This window comes from Apus apus, chromosome 20 (assembly GCF_020740795.1).
Source record: "Apus apus isolate bApuApu2 chromosome 20, bApuApu2.pri.cur, whole genome shotgun sequence".
In the NCBI taxonomy this organism is placed as follows: domain Eukaryota; kingdom Metazoa; phylum Chordata; class Aves; order Apodiformes; family Apodidae; genus Apus; species Apus apus.
Genome location: NC_067301.1, coordinates 3,399,016 through 3,420,721, shown reverse-complemented (window position 1 = coordinate 3,420,721; position 21,706 = coordinate 3,399,016). Strand labels below are relative to the sequence as shown.

The window sequence follows — 21,706 nt, the reverse complement described above, 5'->3', positions numbered from 1 at the left end:
TGGTATCAAGTCCTGGCTTCTCAGTGTGACAGAGATGTGGTGCAAACACTGCCCTCCTTGCTTTTCCTTCCCTTTTCCTTTTCTCTCCTCTTTCCCCTCCTGTCCTGTTGGCTCTGCTGGAGGTACTGAGAGGCTTGGAGCTCTGTGCCCCTGCTCTGTGCTTGCTGGAGCAGGAAAGGGGCAGGGCTGGCAATGCACCTAGCACAGAAGAAGTTTTTACGGGTAGGAGATGCGTGGTTTGTGTTGCAGGTTCCTGCAGGGAGCAGACAGGAATCAATGTGAGCTGATCCCTCTGGCTGTGTAGGGGAGCCCAAGGGGCTGAGGGAAAGCTCTGGCTGTTTGTCACAACAGATGCAGTTGGCCCCTCACACTAGAGCAATCCACCTTGTGCAGGTGGGTCTGAGAGCCCCCAGTAATATTCAGTCTCCTGTGGCCGAGTCTGGGCATTTGGACTCACTCCAGAGCCTGTTGCAACTTGATCCAAGGTTTGTACTTGCCATACTCAGACATGTAGGAGCATTGACTTTGTTGCTGCCCACGTTTTTTCTTCTTCATGTCCCTCTCAAGAGGAAAGTGTGTCTCTTTTTCCTTGTACACACGTGTCTTCCCATTCTTAAGCCAGCTTGGCCCACTGCTCACCTCTCCTGTGAGTGTCTGCTCCTCACAGGCAGATGTGCTCTTGGCTTGGGAGTACATCAGGATAGGAAAGCAAATGTGGGGTGATGCCTTCCAGATGGATTTAGCTAATGATCATAAAAGTTAGGGCTCCCCTTGATGATGACCACAACTGGAATTTATTGATTGAGGTAAACAAGAAGTTTCTGGTTTGTATTTGTGGAAGGTTCTTAATTTGTTTAATTAAAAAAAGCATGGGCTCTTCTCTGGCTGAGGCTTGCTCCGTTCTCCCCTGCAGAGCCTGATGGGCTCTCCCAGGACATTTTTCTTTTGCCAGGTTTATTTGGAAAGTTGGAGTTGGTGTTTCAGAGACACTGCTCTTAGTTGGATATTACTCTGCACTTACTCCACCCGTTTCACACACTTTTCTTCCTTTTGTTCCCATCCTTGCTTAAAACATATTTCTTTTCTGTGACTTGTCCTATTGCAGGAAATATTCCTACCTACCTGTACAAAGAACGTGCCTGGAGCTGTGTGCTTCACCTCCCCTCACTGTGGTTCCCTTCCCAGTTCCATGGGTTTGTGTGCTGAAATGTTCAGCTCCATGGGGCAGTGCCTTTGCAGTCTCCCTGGGTTTCCAGTGTAAATCACTGTAAGTGCTCGTGTTCCTGCTCTCTGACTTGGTCAGGCACAGATGGAGCTAAACCCTCCAGGTGCTGGAAACATCTTCTATGACAGTGAGAGCTAAAAACCCAACAGACCCTCTCATGGGCTGTACTAGGCTCTTGTCTTCTCGTGGCTCAGGCACAAAGGGTGCAGGGACAGAGTAATCTCTAACACATTCTCACGGCTTGCAGAGGAGGTTGGGACCAGGGTCGTGCTGTGCCAGGTTCTGTACACAAACAAACACACGTGCAGTGAAAAAGCAGCTTTTGCCTCCTGGGAATTTTCCTCCTGTTTATTTGTGTTTTGTCAGAGTGAATTGTTGAGGGATGTGCACTGCCAGGACCACCTAGGGAATGTCTGCACAAGGCAAGACCTGTTAGCTTCATCTGAACATGCAAATCAACAGGGAAAAGTAGCCTCAGTAAATCAGATTGAGATTGTTGTGGCCTCTTCACTGGTGTGAGGGACAAACCTGCTGCTGGCTGGCATAGGCAGTTTCCCCTTTGCAACCTAAAGTGTTCTGGATTATCTGGATCATGTCTTCCCTGGGCTACTGGCAAAGGCTTAATTTAGCCTATTCTGCTCTGTTGATGTGCAACATTCAGTAGGAAATATTCTGAAAGGAGGACTGGCGCCTAATTCTGCTGCTGTTTGCCTTTCCTGTGGGTGTGGATGAGATGCAGGCTAGGAATGAAGAGGTGGGGAGAGGTTGGAAGTGCATGAATTGCGTATTAGAGTGGGAAGAAGTAGATACAGGTGTGCCTCTGCTGAGAAGCCTTCTGCAAAATGAACAAAGTCTTTGCCCACCCAACACACCAGCCTGAAGCCTGCAGTGACTGACAGCATTGCCTTCACAGGGAGACACCTGAGAGGAGCTGCTGGGTTCTGGGTTGACTAACCATATTCTTGTTTTCTTGTTTTTTTTCTTCCTGCCCTTTCCCATTCCAACCAATCCCATCCTGTGCCAGAACCGGGGTCGCCTGGCAGAGAAGAGGACCATCCCCCTTCCTCCAACCAGGATCCCGAAGAAGGAGCTGACCTCCATTTTCTCACACAGTGACGACAGCGAAGAGAGTGATAAGAGCAATGGTCAACACCCTGAAGTAAAGCAGGAGGAGGATCTCCACATCAGTATCATGAAAAGAAGGTATGTTCCTGCCAGGGAGTGCAGCATTGCAAGGGCAAGGACAGAGAAAGCTGGGCAGCAGGTGACCAGCTCCTGGGGGCCAGTACCACCCAGGCTGCCCGATGGAGTCACCTCCAGGGCCTGACATTAAGGTGCAGATGTCACATTATAGCTCAGAAAAGAGTCGTGGGTCCTCTTTCCTGCTTACTCACTCCTGTTTGGGACCAGTTGGGCTCTGTGGGGCCTTGAGCCATGGGCTTGTGTTTGCACTAAGGTATTTGCAGACTGTAAGTCAGGGTGAGCGTGTGTCACCTTCTGTCCAGCATTCTGTGTCCTTGTGCCTGGTGAGGTCATTGCATGACTGAGAAGTCATCTGTGAACCCTCTGCTTAGCTGTCTGAAAATACACAGAGGTGTAGGGGTCCTGTTGCTTTCAGTTGTCCCCAAAGTCTGATGTAATATAAACTGGATAATTTAATGTTGGGGAACAAAGTTTGGGAAGGAGGTAGCAGACATGGTTGTTGTTGTGTGTTCTTGATTACAAGTGTCAAAGAATGCAGCCATGTCTGGCTGATCCTGAGGGCCTCTGGAAGCAGGAGTCAGGGAGTTGAAGTAGGCAAAGAATCATTCAGATACTGGGAATTACCTCAATACTTAGAGATTTTGGTTGTGGCTTTCTCAGCACTATATACATTCCTCCTGGAATCATGCAGGGTTAAAGGCAGAGGTGAAGGGATTGTCTGGAGTTACATTCTGGTCACTGTCACTTGGGTTCTCATGTGTGGTCTCAATGCCTGTAACATTCAGCTGCAAAATTCTGAGTTCTTTCATCCCTCTGGAAAAAGATGATGTTTTGAAGATTATTTTTTTTTAATTGGTTTGGGTTGGAAGGAACATGAAAGATCATCCAGTTCCAACCCCCTGCATGGGCAGGGACACCTCCCACCAGCCCAGGCTGCTCCAAGCCCCATCCAACCTGCCCTTCAACACTGCCAGGGATGGGGCAGCCACAGCTTCCCTGGGCAACCTGGGCCAGGGTCTCACCACCCACACATTGAAGAATTTCCTCCTAAGGTTTCACCTAAATCTTCCCTCTTCCAGTTTTCATCCATTCCCCCTCATCCCATCCCTCCCTGCCCTTGTCCCATGCCCCTCCCCAGCTTTCCTGGAGCCCCTTCAGGCACTGGAAGGTGCTCTAAGGTCTCCCTGGAGCCTTCTGCTCTCCAGGCTGAACACCCCCAGCTCTCTCAGCCTGTCTCCAGAGCAGAGCTGCTCCAGCCCTTGGATCATCTTTGTGACCCTTCTCTGGACTCTCTCCAGGAGCTCCATGTTCTTCTTATGTTGGGGGCTCCAGAGTTGGACACAAGTGCTCCAGGTGGGGTCTCACAAGAGCTGAGTAAAAGGGGAAAGACCTGTAACTACAGGAAAGTAAATACCTACAGGCAGTGTGTCTCAGCCTCCCATGCATATCATTGCAACTCATCTTGATTGTCATCTTCCTCTGATGCATAAAATCACTCAGATTCTAAGACAAGTCCTATAAAAACAGAGGAGCAGAAGCCAAAGGCATGTAATTGCTTTTCTTCTGTTTTATGTATTTCTTGCTCCAGAGTCAGATGAGCTATTTCCCTCCTTACCTTCCAGCAGATGCTGGTACATTCAAACAGCTGAGAGCTTCAAAGTAGGGAGGCAAAACAGCAACCAGCTCTTCTCATAAAACCTGCCTGTAATTAAAGCCTGGGTTTATCATTTCAGCTGTCCAACAGCCATGCTCAAGGGTTATCACTTGGAAATGAAAAGGTGTTTGGGGAATGTATCTGCACTGTGCCTGCACACAGGAGCCACAGAGGAGAGGGAACCCTCCTCCTCAGCTTTGCTAAACTGCCCTTCTTCTCCTGCCCCCCTTAATTATACTTTTAATTCTGCAAAATAATAGTGCTAGATTGTCTCGTTAGGAGGGAAAACCACATGATAACTATGTAATTGATATGCTGGGCCCCCCCAAATATAAAGTGCTCTTATCTTAAATCTTTAATTACAGTAATTGCTTTGCCTTGTTTATTAGGAAATGAAGAAAAAATACTTAGTAGTTATTAGCCAGTGGTCCCCCAGCCTACCATTTCTGTGCTCTTCAGTACTTTTCAATCAGTTTGTCTGAAGATTTCTTGTTTAGGCTTTGTCTTGATTCTTTAGAGGAGTTTTATGATTCTTACCAGGTAGGTTAGACTCCCACTGCTTTTGTACAGTTGTTCTCCTTTTCATTTTCCTGGGGGCTCTGATACAGTGTGGGGGGGAAACTGGAACAGCTGGAGCAAGCAGGCCAGGCAGCACTCTGATGGGTGCAGGAATAACAGAAAAAAAGAGAATGTGACTCAGTGCTCCATGCCCAGGCAAGAAACATCTACTGCTCAACTCCCTCAGCATTTCCAAGCATTTTGTCCCCCAACCCCTCTGTCCCAAAGAGGAGGAGGACTGGCTATTTCTACCTTCTCAGGAGCAGTGAATGGCAGCTGACCTGACCCCCTCTTGCCCAGCCCTGCTGGAGGCAGCAGCCTCTGGCTCTGTTCCCAATGTCATTAGCAGCCCAGGGACTGGGGTGGAAGGTGTGACAGGACGGGCTCCAGGGACAGCAGCAGCATCATAAAGGCTAGACAGCTCACAGACATGACAGCTGGGGCCCAGCAGAGACAGTGCCCCATCTGCTTTCTGCTTCTAATTCACCTGTTGTATCCTCCCCCATTGGTGATGGATTGGGCTGAGGTTTTATTGTCTCCCACTGAGATGAAGAAATAGGTTAAACTGTGATAGTAGGAAAACAAGGTCAGGGCCTGAGCAAACCTGTGTTTTCCTCTTGCACCCCTGGATGGCCCTTGTGCACACTACACTTACCATTATAAACACCTGCATTGTTGCTTTGAACATTGGTGCCTTCTCTTCTTCCTCCTATTCTCAGTTTCTCTATAGTGACTTTTTTCTTGCCATTGGTGACCCAAGGAAATGCTTTCTGCTACCTTCAGGTCTGGGCATTAGTGAAGAAAAGTCTCTAGGGATTAGAACAGAAACACAGAATGCCAGGTTGGAAGGGACCTCAAGGATCATCTGGTCCAGCCTTTCTAGGTAATAATAGGAATGGGAGCTTAGTTTCCTGGCGAGTCCCTCACCCTAGCCTTTGACAGTGATTTCTTCTGTAATCTCAGGCAGTTGCCCATGGTGATGGCCTTCAGAGGAGGTCTGAGGCAGAGAAAACCTGCCTCATGATACTCTTGCTGTCCTAGGAAGGAGCAGAAACCTGTAACTACCACTGACATTGGTGCATTTCAGTGCATGCCAGCTTGTTTCACAACCAGCTCCTTGCAAAATGGTGTCACCTCATGGCCTTGCACAAAGGTAATTAAGTCAAGGAGACCAAGCCTCCCACTGAATTGAGCTTGGCTCATCTGCTCTGAAATCCAGGTGACCCAAGCTTAAAGGTGAATGTCTTCATCTCGTAGTGAGACCCTCTGAGTCCTCCTTAGCCTGCTTTGCAGGGTGTGCTAAGTAGCCTTTGTGTTGTGCCTCCTGTCTGGAACATAGAGGGCTTAAAATCTTGTCTCATGTAACCAGGAGCATCTGCTGAGCTTGATACCGTAGCTTGATACCCAGACTGTGAGCACTCAGCTCTGCAGATTACTGGGACAGCACTGCAGAGAAAATCCTTTTCCTTTGATCAGATTTCAGGTTCCTGAAAAACCTTGCTCTGTTACAGCACTGCCTGCATGGCATGGTTGTGTTGCCTGAATGGGGATGGTTTGGTCAAGTTGCACTGACTCCTGGTGAGGATCCTTGTCTGGCCATGAAATAGAGTTGTTCTTATCTGGGGAAAAGAATGGCATCAGTGTAGGGCACTTCCATACCTGTGCACCTGTGTCCCTGTGCAGTTATTCTGGTCACATTAACCCTGGCACAGTTGAACTGGTGCAGGAACTATGCAGAGCAGACTTCAGGTTGGAACTTTGGCTTCATGAAGCCTTTTTCCTTTCTCACAAACTAAGCTGCCTCTCCCCAGCAAGCTAAACTAACAGATCTGCCAGTCTGCTTTTTTGTTAACTGCTCTCTGGTTCATCCTAGACACAAAATAAGCAATGCAGAGGAAGTTGGAGGCTACAAATTCCACTGCTCTGCAGTAGTTTAGGGAGCATTAACTTCCTTTACACTCATTGGGAAAGTGATGAAGGTGTTACCTCAGGAGCAGCTTTTCACACTGAGGTTCAAACTGCCTTTGAGGATCTCCTTTAGGTTATCCCAAGAATCTCCCAACAGAGGGAAGCCAGTGTAGGCAGAGAGTGAGGTTCAGCTTTGACAGTAAGATCCTCACATGCTGTTGGATTTAAGCCCAACATTGTCTTTTGGGTGTGTGGATTTAATTTCTATTTTAAAACTGGCCTTTTTCATTTGTGTCGAGGGCAGAGAAAGAGAAGAGGTCTGAGATGTAACATGGTAGCTTAGGAACTGCTCAGTGTGTCCAAGCCCCCATCAAAATGAGATGGCATGGCTGATTATAAGAGGCAGTAATACTTAAGGACCTGCTTAAAGTGGTGAAAGTTTTTGACCTGACCTGTTTCTGAAGGAAACCTAATGGGGTATCAGTAGGCATGGACACAGGACTGAGTAGTGGGCATGGTAGGTGCAAAGGGACACCTGTGGTGAAAATGCCTTTGAAATTGTGTTATTAAAAAAAAAAGAAAGAGGATTGGGAGCAAAAGTAGGAGCAGATTGTACAATGAGAGCACACAACAGGCCTGTGTTCCTTGCCAAATATTGCTCTGAAATAAAAGCCATTTTGAGGAGAAATAACAAAAGTTGTCCTGGAACAGGGTGTCTGTGCACTGAGAAGCAGGTTTCTGGAGGACCTCATTCTGCCTTTAAGCCCTTTCTTCTTTATTATGTCACTCCCTCCACACCCCCAACTCTTCTGTGGCTGTTCCAGCAGGATGACCCTGGTGCCTGGCGTGGGGTTGGTGTTAGTTCGCACCAGAGGAGAGCATTTGAAATGAAGGTGCTTGGTCAGGGAGTGGAGTGACACTGTCTCCTTGCCCCATGAACATGGATAGAGTCCAGACAGGGACAAGAGCTCTCCTGTGTCCCTCAGCATCTGCCACCTCCCAGACCAGCTGGACAACATTCTCCTCACTCAGTGTCCATTTCCTAGTAGCAAAGGAAGCCTGGACGGCTAGTGGCTGTCAGCCTTTCCACTGCCTGCCTTTCTAAGAGGAAAGCTGCTTCTTACATCCCATAAAGCTGCTGCTCTTTGACTCCCTAACTGATTGAAGATCAAACCCAAACACCCCCCATTATAATTGTCACATGCTCCTTCTGGTAATTCCAAGCTGTGGGGTCCCAAGGCCCTCCCAGCTGATGTGCAGTGTCCACTCCATGGCCTTTGCCTTCCTGCTCCTGCTTGGCCTCTCCCAAACACCCTGGGCTGTGTGACATCCCTGCTCCTGCTGGAGCTGAGTGGATGTGCCCCACAGTTTTGCTTTGTACCTGCTGCCAAAGCCAGAGGATGTCTGGGGTCCAGGAGGAAGAGGAGGAGAGAGGCAGGGCCCCTCTTGTGACTAGAGACACATTTTGCTGCTTTATGACCCTCTTCTTTCACAGCTTCCACTGGTTATTTTCTTTCAGTCCTTTATTCTGTTCTCTGCAACCCTTTATTTTCTCTTTTTTCTCTTTCCTCCCTCCTTCCTCTTTTTCTCTGAAACATGCACCACTTAATAACAGTCACTACATCCAATAAATGTATTAAAGATCCCTCTGGGAAACAAAGGCTGGACTTGGCCCAGAGTGCCAGGAAGCGTGTCATTGACATAATGAGTACAAATATTTGAGGGGGGACAGAGAGAGAAAATGGCTACTTATTTATCAGGGATTATGCAGGGTAAAATATAGTAAACAGCAAGAAATCTCTTTTTGCCCAGGAAGGAGATGGGAGACTGGGAAGAAAGGTGAAGTGTGAGAATGAGAGCAAATTCAATCTTGACTTGCAGGTGTTCTTGGCTGCTCTCTGTATCTCCTTGATATCTGACCTTGCAACATCAATTCCATGGTGGAGAATAACCCAGATGCCCCCAGCAAATCTCAGTCTTGCTGCAATCTTGAGGCCATTCTTCCCAGCACCATGTATGAGGTTTTCTGGAGGAGCCTACCCCTGCTCGGTGCCTGCATGAGCTTCATGCTGACTGCCTGAAAACAGCACGACATGGATAGAGGGGAGAGTGTGGAAGTGAAGAGAGGTGCCACCCAGCCAAGCAGCCTGCATAATGGCACCTGCAAATAGATCTCCCCAAGCTGCAGTGCTGTGGTTTGCATTGCATGGGCCTCAGTGCCCTGTGTTTCCATCCACGATGGTGGCACGTGGGGCCTGACCCAGGGCACGCTGAGTTCCCAGTGACTCTGGTGGTGTTGGGCTGTGCCAGTTGAACAGAAGTCCTTAATCCACCCTTTTGCCTGTGATGGCTTCTCCTTCTGGCAGTAATGACCTGCTCCTGTAGCTGGATGCTGCCCAGTGTTCTCCCACCCCACTTCTATGGCATGTGTGTTGGTGCTGCTGTGTGCACCCAGGGTGGTGGAGTAAACTGGATGGAGCAGCAGAAGCAGGTTGGGGGCAGGAGGAGCAGGTTGGGGGCAGGAGGAGCAGGTTGGGGGCAGCAGAGGCTCAGCTGCAGAATGAGGGTGTCACTGCCCCTGGAGGGACCAGACTTCAGGGGGATGCCTGACTCACTCTGTTGGCCTCTTCCATGGTTGGCACACTGATGCTGAAAGCTTGCAGGGACTGCTAGGGTAAAAAAGAAACAACAGGGAAGACAAAAAACAACTTTAAATTAAGAACTATCCCAGCTGCTCTCCAATATTTTGCCAGCTCTGTTCCTTCTGGGCTGGATTCTCATTCCAGTCCAGGCTCCAGCAGTGCCCTGGACAGCCTCAGCCCTGCCTGTGCCTTCTTTGTTGTTGTTCACATACACATATGAGCAACCTCGTTCTTTGCACAAACCAAACCCTGATGTCCTATTCCCTCCTTGCTGAGGTTCCTCTGCAGCAGTTGGTTAGTTGCCCCAGCCTGTGTACCCATCAGCCAGAGCTGTGCAGGGAACCTGTCTCCTCCTGGTGCTGTAGGGCCCATCTGGTCATTGTTACTGAACATCTTCTGCCTGACCACACTGTGGGTGGGTGAGACAGCAGCACCTTGTAGCACCTTTCCCTGCTTGGCTCTGTGTTGGGTTTTTTTCTCCCTCCTTTTCTGTTATTAATTTGTAAGGGCCTGGCTCCTGCTCACCACTCTTCATACAACTCAGGACGGGCTTGTGTATCTGATAGGTGGAAAATTATTAGTGATTTGATTTCAGCTGGATGAATAACCCGTTAAAGCAAGATGTACATTAGCCTCAGAAATCTAATTGGTGATAACAGCAGAGAGATGTGGAATGAGTCCTTGGTTCTGCTCCCTATCCCTCTCCCCTCCCCCCCAGAAAAAAAGATAATTAGGATTTAATTTCATTCTCACCTATTCATTTGTCTAAATATGGGTGTTTAATTATCCATCTCAGCAGATAGATGTCTCTGCCTCTATGTGGATCTGAGCTGCTCCTTTGCTAGGAGGTTTTCCCTCCCCCTACTTACAACTCCCTGCTGCCCTGTTCCTGCACTTGGACGTGTGGCTGAGTTGAGCCTCCTCCAGCCTTGCCTTCATCTGGCACTGAGGATCACCAGCTGCCACCTACCCCTGGCAGCAGCTGCAAGAGACCATGGAGAAGTTGCATTTTATGGAAAGCTGAGAGCTTAACTCAGAGCCTGGACCCCAAGTATGGAGCCAGGAGCCCAGGGAAGCTCCTGCTCTGATTTCTGTGCCCTTTGCTACCTGCGTGGAGCATTTTGTGGCCCTTTGGCAGTGCCACAGCTGGGGGGCACCTGCTTACCTACTTCCTTGGCATGGGATGGGCTCTGGACCTTCCCATCAAGGCTGTGCAGTCCAGGATCTGAGTCAGAGAGCTGGAAGTGATGGCAATTCCCAGTGGGGATGGGATCTTTGGAATGAGCTGCATTAGGCTGAAAGGAGTGTTGCAGCCCAGCTTTCAGAGTGCTGCATCAAGAACACTTTTTACCTGCCAGGTAGTGTTACACTAGATGGATGCCTGTTACTTTGTTGGCAGAAATTAATATCTACTCAAGTCTTAACAATCCTCTAAAAGAACTACCTGGAGAGGAACTAGACTCCCATCCTGAGCCAGCCTTGCAGGGGGAGCACAAAAGATATGCCATCACATTAGTAAAACTTGCAGCAGCATCATGCTTTGATGTAAAATTATTTTCGTGCTGAGAGTTGTTTTCAGTTGATTTCTGAGCAGGGGCATCCATTCAGGAAAGCACTTAAACAGACACTCAAACCTGAGTCAAGTCCTATTGACTTCTCTGGTCATGCTTAAGCATTTTCTGGCCCAATTCAAACCAGAAGAAGGGCTGCTTTGCTTCAGCAGGTTTTAGATCAGGCTTTTTCTGCAGTCAGATGGTCTTTAGCTACAGGGGGGCTACAGGGGGTGCACAAAATATGCAAAAGTGCATTTGGCCTCAGCTACTTGTGATTTTTGCAGCCATTCCTGTTTAATGCTTTTGGGAACCTAGATCTGCAGGAGCTGATTTCTACACACAGCCAGGAGCCAGCGTGTTCACTGGCAGCTGCTGAGATGGGGGAGTGGGTTTGTACAAGGATATGGGCTTGCTTGAGAGTTTGGTCTCAAGTGGCTGGGGTTCTCATCAATCATGTTGACATGGAGACACAGTGGTGGTCACAGACCTCCTCTGGGTGAGGGGCAGATCAGTGCTCCCTGGGATTGAGGGGACACACCAGACCTCAGAAGGTCAAGCATCTGCCTTCACCCTCTGGGTTGGTGTAGATGATGTGTAATAGCAACAGGGGGGTGGGGGGCAACCAACAACAACCCAACCCCCCTGATATAATTTAGGATATTGTTCATATGAAATCTGCTATTCCTGCTTGTCAGCAGGCAGTGACAGAATATGTGGAATTAATTTCCGAGGTGGGAAATTGCTGATAGTTTATTTACAGCTGGGGCGGGAGTGGAGGAGGGAACACGGTACAGACATACATGGGTTTTCTTCATAAAATGTCAATGCTTAGCTCTTTCTGCTTCCTCTGAACATACCCTATTAGTTGAGACAACATCCTGCAGTCTCTGCACCTACCAGGGAGACTGCAGGCAGCACAGAGAAGTTCTCTGGCTGCTGTACAGCTCTGACAGCAGAGTGAGTCCTGCTCAGGACTGGCATGTGTGTGCAGCACCCCACAGCCCAGCAGGTTGTGGGTGAGAGCTTGGGAGAGGGAGCTTAAGAGGACCATGGGTGGGTTGTCATGATGGAGCAGTTCTTTCAAGTGGCAGGAGATGCAGCATTCAGCCTGTGCCATTGACCTCTCTGTTTGTTTGTTAACAGGATACACACCCACTGGGATTTAAACATCTCCTTCCGAGAGACCTCTTGCAGGTACCATTTTGGGGCACCCTCTCTGTATGGTAGGCTAAGAGTTTATGATATGTTCATGGCATATGGATGCTATTAGATGTAAATGAACATTTCTGTCAGTGCTGTGGGTTGTTTTCTTCCTCCTTTGTTCCTCTTTCTCCCCTTACCACCCTTTCTTTAGTTTTTATTTTGGGGAAAGTTGTCTTTGGGGGAGGCGGGGGGAACGTTCTTTTATGTTGGAAGAGAGTATTGATTAGGGTTGTAATGAGAGCCCATTTTTGGTTTTGATATGTTTATGCTGGTCCCTTTTTGAAAGAATGCAAGGTTGGGGTGGGCCAGATCTTGTTTCCTGACATGTGAGACATGGGAGCCTGCATCTCATTTGCAAAAGTGATTCTTTGCACAAAAGGCTCATTGAAGGCCAGACCAGCTGATGCTCCTGAATTGCTCAGGGGCTGCAGTGATCTGCTTTGCAAACTTCAAGCAGTGCTGCCCTAAAAGGAGGGCCTGTGCCTGCCGTGGCAAGAACCACTGGGTGACAGATGTTTTAGATAATATGGTACCAACTGAGACACCCTGGTCCTGCAGAAACTTGGAGGTGCCTGACTGCAGAATTGAAGTATGAAGTTTTGGAGCCATGGGACTCTGCATTTTGGAATATGAAGTGTGGATGGGGGGGAACTACAGCTGCAAAAGTGCAGGGCAGTACAATCAGCTTGGGAAAAAGTTGGCATCCAAAAAACGACAAGTGTTTTACAAAGCCTGAATTGTGAGAAGGATTGCCAAACCAGTGTGGTATATTGGTTTTAAAGTCTGGTTTCCTGCAGTAACAGATACCCTGAGATGGTAGAAATTAATAAATTGAAAATATCCGGTTACAAACATGAATATTCCTTTGTGACCTCTGGGTCAGTTGATACCCTGAGCATACTGCATTTTCTTTACGTGTTGCTAGTACTCATAAATTTCTCTAATCCTTTAAAAACAGAGCTGTGGGAATTTGCTTCTGCACTAGAAAAAGGAAGCTGGAATTTTGAAATTTCACTTTTACACTCAGTTGTCACATCTGAACGAGATAGCCTGGCAGGTACTGCTGCTTTTCTCAAACAGGAAACATGAATGTGCAGCTGGGAAACTTCTTGGAGAACATGGAACAGGAGGTAGATGGGGTGCAGAGTAGTCCTGGCTCTGGATGTGCTCCATACATGTGTGGTTACTGGAGAAAGCAGGATCCAGTCCATTGGATCTGCTGCAAACAGCAGTGCACTCGTAACTGCTTTGTTTGGCTAAAAGTAGTTTCTGATACTTGGTGTAAACTTCCTGTTCAATGAGAGGTTGAAAAAAGTAGGAAAGTACTGCTACTACAACTGCTGCTACTACTGTTAGCTGTGGAAGTGCTTGCTGCATGCTGGCCACTCCACAAACATTTAAGGAACAATTAATACTCTGCAGAGATCCCATTGTCTGGACACAGTGCAAATAATTTTATCTGATGACTTTTGTGACAAGACTTAATGTGCCTTAGACTCAGGGCAGCAAGTGGAGTGTTTGCTCAGGAGAAAACTGTTTAAGAGCATAGAGAGTGACATACCTATCAGTGCTGGGGTTGGTGTGGGCATTTCTCTGCTGTATCTGCAAATCTCAGAAGGTTTTGTAAGTATAGGCTTCAGGGACAGGAGGAGAGAGCATTAGAATTTGTCCATCTCCATCACCTGCCCTACAAATGCTGTGCTGACAAGTTCTGCCCCTGTTCTGTGGGCAGAACAAAACCCAAACCCAAAACCCCAACCTGTGGCATGAGAATGGGCAGCAGGGGAGTGAAGCATGAAGAGTCTCTGGCATTTTAACCCACTGACACAGACCCACTCCTACCTCCCTCAACCTGAGGACAGTTGGGACTGTTGTATTGGCACCATTGGTTCGTGAAGGTTACAACCTGTGCACCCTGAGGGGGCAACAACGTCTGTATTTAACCGAGTGCTGGAGTAGGAATGAAGTCTTGGCATCCCCATAAGGCTCAGGGGAGGCAGCAGGGAGTGAGAGGTGGGGAATTCTGTGCTGATTCATGCTCCGTTGGGGAGCAAGTGAGGGCAGAGGTGTTCACTTTGTATTTAAGTAGGCACAGACTTTGGCCTTGAAGCATAAATCCCCGTAATCCCTAAAATGTACAGTGTTAAGAATTCAAAACCCCACCCTGATCAGTGAGCATCTAGAAGGCACATCTCAGCCAGCCCTCCTATGAAAGACAGCTGAAGGTTTCTGAATGCCAGCCTTTAGAATAAAATCCCTGGTTTCTTACTATAAGCTTTTGGGACTCTAAAATACAAAAGACTGGATTCCTTCCAGGCAGACCCTTCCATGATAAATTTCACCCTAGAGCAAAGTTTTATGGCTGAGTCATAAAGTCCAAAAAGGCAGAGGTTTGTAATGGAAGTGCTGACACCAGCCTTAATGAAGAGCATGTGAACAACAGTTGGGCAGTTTTAACACACTGGCAACTAAGGGTGAAAACACCTTTAGAAATCAGAATCCCTATCTTAAAAAAAGATGAATTCTGAACTTGCAATGCATAGAATAAACTAATGGTCTGATTTTTATGTCAGCAAGTAACTTCCTGGGCATCCTCAGCCAAATTGTTTCTTCCTTTCAGTTTAACTCTCTCCTGGCAGAAATGTCAGGAGTTGCTCCTGGGAACAGGACTTTGGCTTTTGCAGATTAATCATTTAGTCTAACTATCAAAAATTGTGCCCATCCAGCTAGTTCAGAAGAAAACAGCAGATGTTATGCTGTGTAGCAAAGGAAGTAATTTGTGTGGTTATGTGTTGATACAGAAAAATGTTGTATGTATTGAAGTGACCCTAAATTGCCCCACGGTTCTGGGAAACATCTGGCACATCTAAGCCACATCACAGGGTGGCAGAAGGGTTCAGATGGCCTTTGTTGGCAGTGACCTGCCTAATTCAGCACATGGGAGCTCCACAGGTCACCCCAAACCCTGTGAGGAAACCTGCACCCCACCTGCACGGGCACAGCCAGCCACTGTGCTGCTGTACATCAGGGTCTCAGAGCTGCCTTCCTCACTGACCTGCCCTTTGTCATAAGTTTGTCTTTGATCTTCCTTTCCAAGTTGTCAGAGGGAACCTGGATTCATGTGATTTAGTCATCTTAGGATTGCTGTCTGTGTTGCCCTGGATAAAAAGACATTTAATTGGGTACAAATCATTCTATATGCAAAGAGCCAACAGCAGGAGATGGGGGAATTGTCCTGAAAGGCAAGATTAGAATCTCTCCTGGTCTTGCCAGGTTCTTTACTCCCTTTCCTTTTAAGCTTTGAAGTTAATCCAGGTTTGAGTTTTTGTTTACAACTAGTCTTCCTTTCAAATTCCCTTTTTAAGGTAGAATTCCCTTGTATGGACATACTGTTCCTGGAATTATTTGCTGAGATGTGTTAAAGTGGTTCAGGAAATGCTGCACTTCTCCTTTTACTTCCAGACCAGCCTGTCAGATTTTAAAATAGTAAACACAATGTTCAAGCCTGGTTTCCACCACAAGGCAACTGCTGTCTGCTCCCACTGATTCACTGTGAGTCACAGTTGCTCAGCACCACAGGCAGGATTTACCCTTCTGAGGTTGAAGCATCTCATGGAAATAAACTGTGTGGATGAAAAAGGAGTTCCAGGGAGGAAAGGGATTTTCCTCCTATTTGTTGCTACTTGATGTCTTGAGGGAACTGCAGGTTCCTTACATGTGCATGTTTGGCCTGTGTGGTACAGCTGGACACTTGCTGGAAAACTGTTTTTTAGGAGGAATGAAACAGATTAGTTAAGAAGGAAGAGGATATTAAACAAATCAGGCCAAGTGGAAGAAGCACATGAAAAAACACATGGGAAATACTAGAGGAGAAGCAAACTAAAAGGTAATTCACTGATTGAGTGAATTCCTTTGGAAAGATACCCAGGGAGAGAGAGAAAAGGAAAGCAGGAGAGGAGGATGGAGAAGCAGATGGTTCTGAACGTGTCAAGACTGATCCTGACTCAGCAGAAGGTGTTGCTGTGTGATCCAGGTAACAGAGCATCCTGCTGCTCGGCCCTTTAGGGATCGATACAGGATGGCTCCTGGGCTATTTATTTAATTCTTTACTTGTGCATTTTTTTTTTCCTTGTAAGCTTTTGCCTTTTCATTTAGGAGACCTGAAGTAGGTAGTAAAAGGTGACATGAAGTTTTTAGCAGCTGGAAGCTGGATGTGACCCCTTAAGCCCTTTGCAGTTTTCCATCTGCTGCTAAATGAGCTGGTGTTTGTCAGACAATTGCTTTTAAGTTACCGCAGGACAATCTGACAGTGGCAGGGGGACAAGAGTGGCCTACAAGTGGGGACCTGCCTTCACCCTTCTGTGTCAGGCAGTGGTTTCTGCCTCGACACCAGCAGACAGGGCTGGAGCAGTGGCCCCAGATGAAGAAACTGAGTGGGACTAAACAGAATGGTCAGATTTTGTCCGTCTGATTTGAGTCAGAGCAGAGAAGACTGGTGAGATACCAACTGTATGTAGGCATGCAGAGCTGTTTCCATAACTCATGATGACTTGGGAAGACAACTGTGGAGCTGACTCTTGACTGTATGCTATAAAAAGCCGAAAAAGATCCCAGTGAAAGACCACAGAATGTGTTAACCATGACTTCTGGGTTGGTATGGGGAGGATGCTTATTTAACATGAGGCTGAATTCAGCCTTCCAGATTGCTTCTGCTGTGGCTTTAGGATGTAGACTGCTTAAGGAAGTGCTTTAATCCTCGGCGGAATATACAAAGAGCTCTCACGTTTGTAACTGTTCAAATTAAAGCTGTGAACCAGGACATGCTTCCTGAAGGCAAAGCCAATAAATACAAGGAAGCTCTTGGCTAATGCCACTGCTGTTGGCAGTCAGGGCATGGCTGTGTGGAGACAATATGTTGGAAGGAAAAGTTTCCAGATGGGTGAACTCAGTTTGTTCATTAAACAGTGATATACCTGTTTGATTTTAGACAATGGTTGCCCAACAAGTAAATAGATGTGTCCTTTTGTTTAACTGGAATAAGAGAAGTAAAGTAAATCTACACCAAATCCACATGGTTGGTAGATATTAACAACAACGTTCTGTGTCAGACTGGGGAGCATGTGGGAAGGAGCTAAGCCTCCAGTTCTTTGGAAGAAAATATGAGCAACCTTTGCTTTGCTTGTGTTTGATCAGTACTTACTGGTTTGCTGAAAAGTGTTATTTCATCTGAAGTAATAGTTTCATCTTTATTTCATTAGCAGTGCTTTTTGCTCTTACATTCATTCCCAGGAGGCTTCATTTGGCTGTAGGGATAGGTTAGAGAAAGGAGACCATTTATGTACTAGCAGAGATTCAGAGACATGGTAAAGGTGACTAGTAGCCAATAAAATAGTTTTTGCTTTAATTTTAAAGCTAGGAGAATACAATTATATTTCAAATCAGGTAGGTGAGAAAAGCTGTTAGTTACCTAGAAGGCAAGAGGGAATGTTTAAACAAGATAATGCTCTTCATGTTTGTCCCCAGTATGTTGTCATCTCTTCAGTGCACCTGTCATGGGGGAAGGGGGTGGAATGCCCCTTTTGTGGGGCAACTGAAAGGGTTCTGGACATGTGAAGGCATCTCAAGACCTTGGTGTATTGCTGAGATACACATAAGCTTGGTTGCAGCTTTGGGGACCGTTCTTCATACATTTCTGCTGCAGACAGAGTTGCAAAGAGCATTGTGTCTTCCTGCTTTTAGACTGTGGATCAAACCTCCGAGGGTAGGTTTCTGGAATAGGTTTTCTGACCTCCCTCTTCACACCCTGCTGTGCAGTTGAAAGGATTCCAATATAAGTTGTCTTGTCATTAATACATTGGCCATGTGAGTGATTCCTGTGGATCCTCAGTTCACTGAACTTACACCCTGTCACCCGCTCGAAACCGCTCAGCTGAGTGTTTTAATATTTCATCAGTTCAAAGCAGGCAACTTAATGAATTGAGAAAATGAGGAGAATCTGGGGTATTTAAAGAGACCTTCTGTCCATTAGGCACACCAGCTGCGTGTCAGCCACACGTTCTTTTTACTGGCTGAGCAAGACATTTCTGTTTGTTACTGAGGAACATTGGAACGCAGCATCTAGACAAGTCCAAAACTTTAGGGAACCCTGGACATGTCAGCAGGACAAGCCCATTGGTGTTTGTGCAAAGCAGACATGCCAAAAAAACCTGCCAGGAGAAAAATCAGGACCTCCAGGCTGCCTGGTGCTGCAGGCAGAGGAATCGTTTGGAATTGTTTGGAATTGCTTGGAATTGTTTGGAATTGTTCCCTGCACTTGCAGGTGTGTCGTGAGCTTTGCCTGCTGAAAATCATGCTTCTGCCTTCTGTCCAGAGTGCAGGATTCTTACTCCTGTGGCAGTGGAGGTAGGTGGGAGCCTTCCCATCAGCTTCAGGAGGCCCCATGCTGGGTTTCTGAGTAACAGGGACAGTCTGCACTTGGTCCAGCATGTGGAAGTGCTGGCTACAAATGTCAGTCACCAGGTAGATGTGGAGTCTCAGGTTTCACAGCAAGCAGAGAAGTTTAGAGATGAACTCAGGAAATAAGGAGAAGGAGCCAGAAAGCACATGAGAAGGTAGCTACATTGCAGCTCATGAAGTGGCAGATCAGGAGAGCTGGGGCTGCCCTGCTCCTGCCAGAGAGGTCCTGGGGTGTGAGAAGTGGGATGAGGAGAGGCAGTAAGCACAGAGAGGTCAGGAGCAGGAAAGCAGCCCCTCTGCTCCTCAGAGCTGCACATGCTTGCTCACATCCAGCTTCTTTGCCTGGAGCTTATCTGCCCATCTCTGATGGAAAAGTGACACAGCCTGTCAGCGGGTCACGCTGCCTCTTGCTTAACAGTGAAGCAAACTCTGCTGCTCCCCCTTGCACCCCCCAGCCCCATCCACTTCTTTATTAGTCACCAGATCAGAGCCTTCAAATCCTTGACCCAAATCCTCCTGTGCCCAGCTTTAGGTCTTATCCTGCTCTGGCTGTTGGGGCCACCGTCGACCTGAGAGGAGAGGTGTTGGCTGTGTGCGTGGGATTAGGGAGATGCTGCTGGATGTTTGGAGCTGTGTGCAAGGTGATAAGCAGGAGTGAGGGAGGGGAAGAGTCCTGGATGGGGCTGAGCTGTGAGCTTTCCCTGAGCCACAGTCCTTCTCCCTTTCTGCTGACTCAGTGACCCAAGTTTTACTGCCTGGGAGTGTCAAGAGACAGTGACCTTGCCTGTCTGCTCAAGGACCCCTGGCACTCAAAGGCCATGCCAGGCCAAGCCAAGACATGCTGAGGAGAAAGTTATTTTGCAGAATTTCTTCATCCCAAGGTGACTCTCAGCTCTGTTGGACTGGAAGATGGTTAATCCTGCAGTGGTTTGGTGCTGTGCAGGGGGCAGGGAGTCAGCATGGTCCTCTTGTGGAATGTGCTTGTTTTGTTGTTTCTTGTCTGGGTAGGGAGGTTTACATATAGGTGAGGAAAAAGCTGAGAGGATTCATCAGCTCTTGGGAATAAACAGGTTCTTTTATGCCCAGAGCACTCGATTCAGTGTGGTCAGGGCTCTGAGATGGAGGATCCCTACTTGCTTCCCAGTGGGCAGAGACACATTTTTTTTTCCCCTCTGAGCTGCTACTATTAACTGGGAGTACAATAGGGTGATTTTCTGACAGGTTCTGTGCAGAAGGTCAGGTGAGGCAGATATAACGGTCCCTTCTGGGGCTGGAAATCAATGAATCTGTGATTAAATGGCCCACAAAGGCTGGACATTGCAGATTAAGGGAAAAGGAGTGATACTGGTGGCATTTTATGTGGGAGCTGCAGTCAGGTATTTCTCTTGCAGCAGCACAAAGGCTCCCAGCAATCCCCAGGTCAGGTTCATCCTTCTGGGGCCTTTTAACGAGCCCCATGTTTACCTGGGCATAGTAGGGAGACAGAAGGTGGATTTTTTTCCAAGGAGTGCATAGGTTTCTTCAAAAATTGGTTATCAGTTTTGTTTTGGGTTTAAAAAAAATGCAAACTGAAGAGCAGGAAGAGCCTTTGAGTGGCTGTTTTACACCAGTCCTGACATTACAGAGTTGTGCTGTTACATAAGGTTGTTTCTCAGAGCTATAACGATGCAACAGTATTTATAGACCAATCTGGGTTCTCCTTTTAATGGCTTCCATAAAAAGCTCATTATTCCCTTCACACAGTCACTGACTGATTTACATGCTTGTCCTGTCCCTGGGCGTATGCTCCCGTTTGGGTAGCCCTGAGCGACACACTCCCTGTCTGCTTGTTGCTAAACGACTCTGACAACAGCCTGGCTGTGGCACTGCTCTGATCCTTACACCACAAACTTGTTTTCTGGGGAGATGGTGGGGAGAGGAGTTTGACAGAGACAAAAATACTGCTCGTGTTTCTGCAGGTTCTGAGAATGTTGTTCTTTCCTTGGAGCTGCAAACTCTGAGTCCTGGAGTATCAACCTGGCCCGGCAAAGAGCTTGGCCTGGCTGGAGCGAGTGCATGTGGGAGGTAGAAGGAAGTCCCAGCAGAGTAAGCAGATTCTGTGAATCTGTTACTTGAGCCAGAACCACCACCGAAACCTACTCTTGAACTGGACTTGTGTCTGGTCAGGCTGAGAATGAGGAAGGAAAGAAACCCCGTGTGTGTTCCTCAGGGTGACGCAGGAGGGCTTGTGCAGAGGTTGCACAGGCACCCACCTCCACTGATCTCCTTTCCCTGCCTTAATCAATGGCCTTGCACCTTTCTCTCTGCAAGTCCTGACATTCCTCCTTTTGCATATTGGATTTTTTTTTTCTTTATTGTAGGGAGGGGCAGAGGGTCGGGACAGCTTTATGGCAACTGTATTGATCTGTAAAATTTAATATAATCCCTGCACTTACTGTGTGATCGTTAAGGGGATGGTGAGCCAGTGAAACGTATTTAAAAAGAAATATTTTTCAGTTTTATTTCCTCCCATGCTACTTTTCTGAGTCTCTCTTCCAAATCTGGCATCAATCTCCTACTTTGCATCCCTGCAAAGACAGTCATACATTTTTTACTGGATTTTCACAGTTTGCCTTTGATTTGATCAAGTATTAGGAAAAGACTGTTATCCAGTCTGGTCTGGTGCTAGATTCATTCACCATTTCCTCAACTAGCTGTCTTGTAGTTTCTGGATCTATGCAATTTTGTGTCTACTGAGAATATCACTCCTTCTTTTTAATCTCAGATATATCTGGAACTCTTTACTGCTGCAGTACCAGCTTGCCTCTTGGTGTCTGATGCCTCCCACTCACACAGTGCCCCTGTGCCTCACCATGTGTCTGGAGAAGAGCAGCACAAAGCAGTTAACTGACATGCCAGCAAAGTCTGGGCAGGAAATTGGAGCAGCAAAATGACAGCTTGAGTTTCAGACTTGTGCTGAATTTCGCAGCCACTGGAGCAGCCTTTTTTTGGGCTCTGCTGAGTGGTGCTGCACCACAGGTGAAATACCTCTGCAGAGTGACCTGCACTTTTTGTACCTGATACTCAAAAGGTCACTGGATGTGGTCTTGCAGCTCAGAGCATGGGCAGAGCAAGCCCTGTCTGCCAGCAGGATGAACAGTCTCTAACAGGGCTCAGCCTGGCTCACCCTGTGAGGAGGACGGGGCACGGCATTTGTAGTCAGGTGGCTGCTACTTTTAGCTTCTGATTTTGGAGAGGGCTGCAGCAAAGAGGGAGTTAGCCGTTATTGAAGGTTATTTAAATTTTGGGCCATTTTTCTCCTTCC

General features: G+C 47.4%; 1 protein-coding gene across 5 annotated transcripts in view; it reads left to right on the top strand.

Annotated features, from left to right (window-relative positions):
* SAMD11 (sterile alpha motif domain containing 11) overlaps positions 1 to 21,706 on the top strand; it is a 113,907-nt gene that overhangs the window by 32,011 nt on the left and 60,190 nt on the right. For 4 of the 5 annotated variants that reach the window (XM_051637202.1, XM_051637201.1, XM_051637205.1 and 1 more), the window contains 2 exons: positions 2,250 to 2,428; positions 11,887 to 11,937. In XM_051637202.1, the coding sequence (XP_051493162.1) occupies positions 2,250 to 2,428; positions 11,887 to 11,937 (230 nt within the window). The remainder of the gene's footprint in view (positions 1 to 2,249; positions 2,429 to 11,886; positions 11,938 to 21,706) is intronic. The other variant, XM_051637203.1, reaches the window with a different exon arrangement.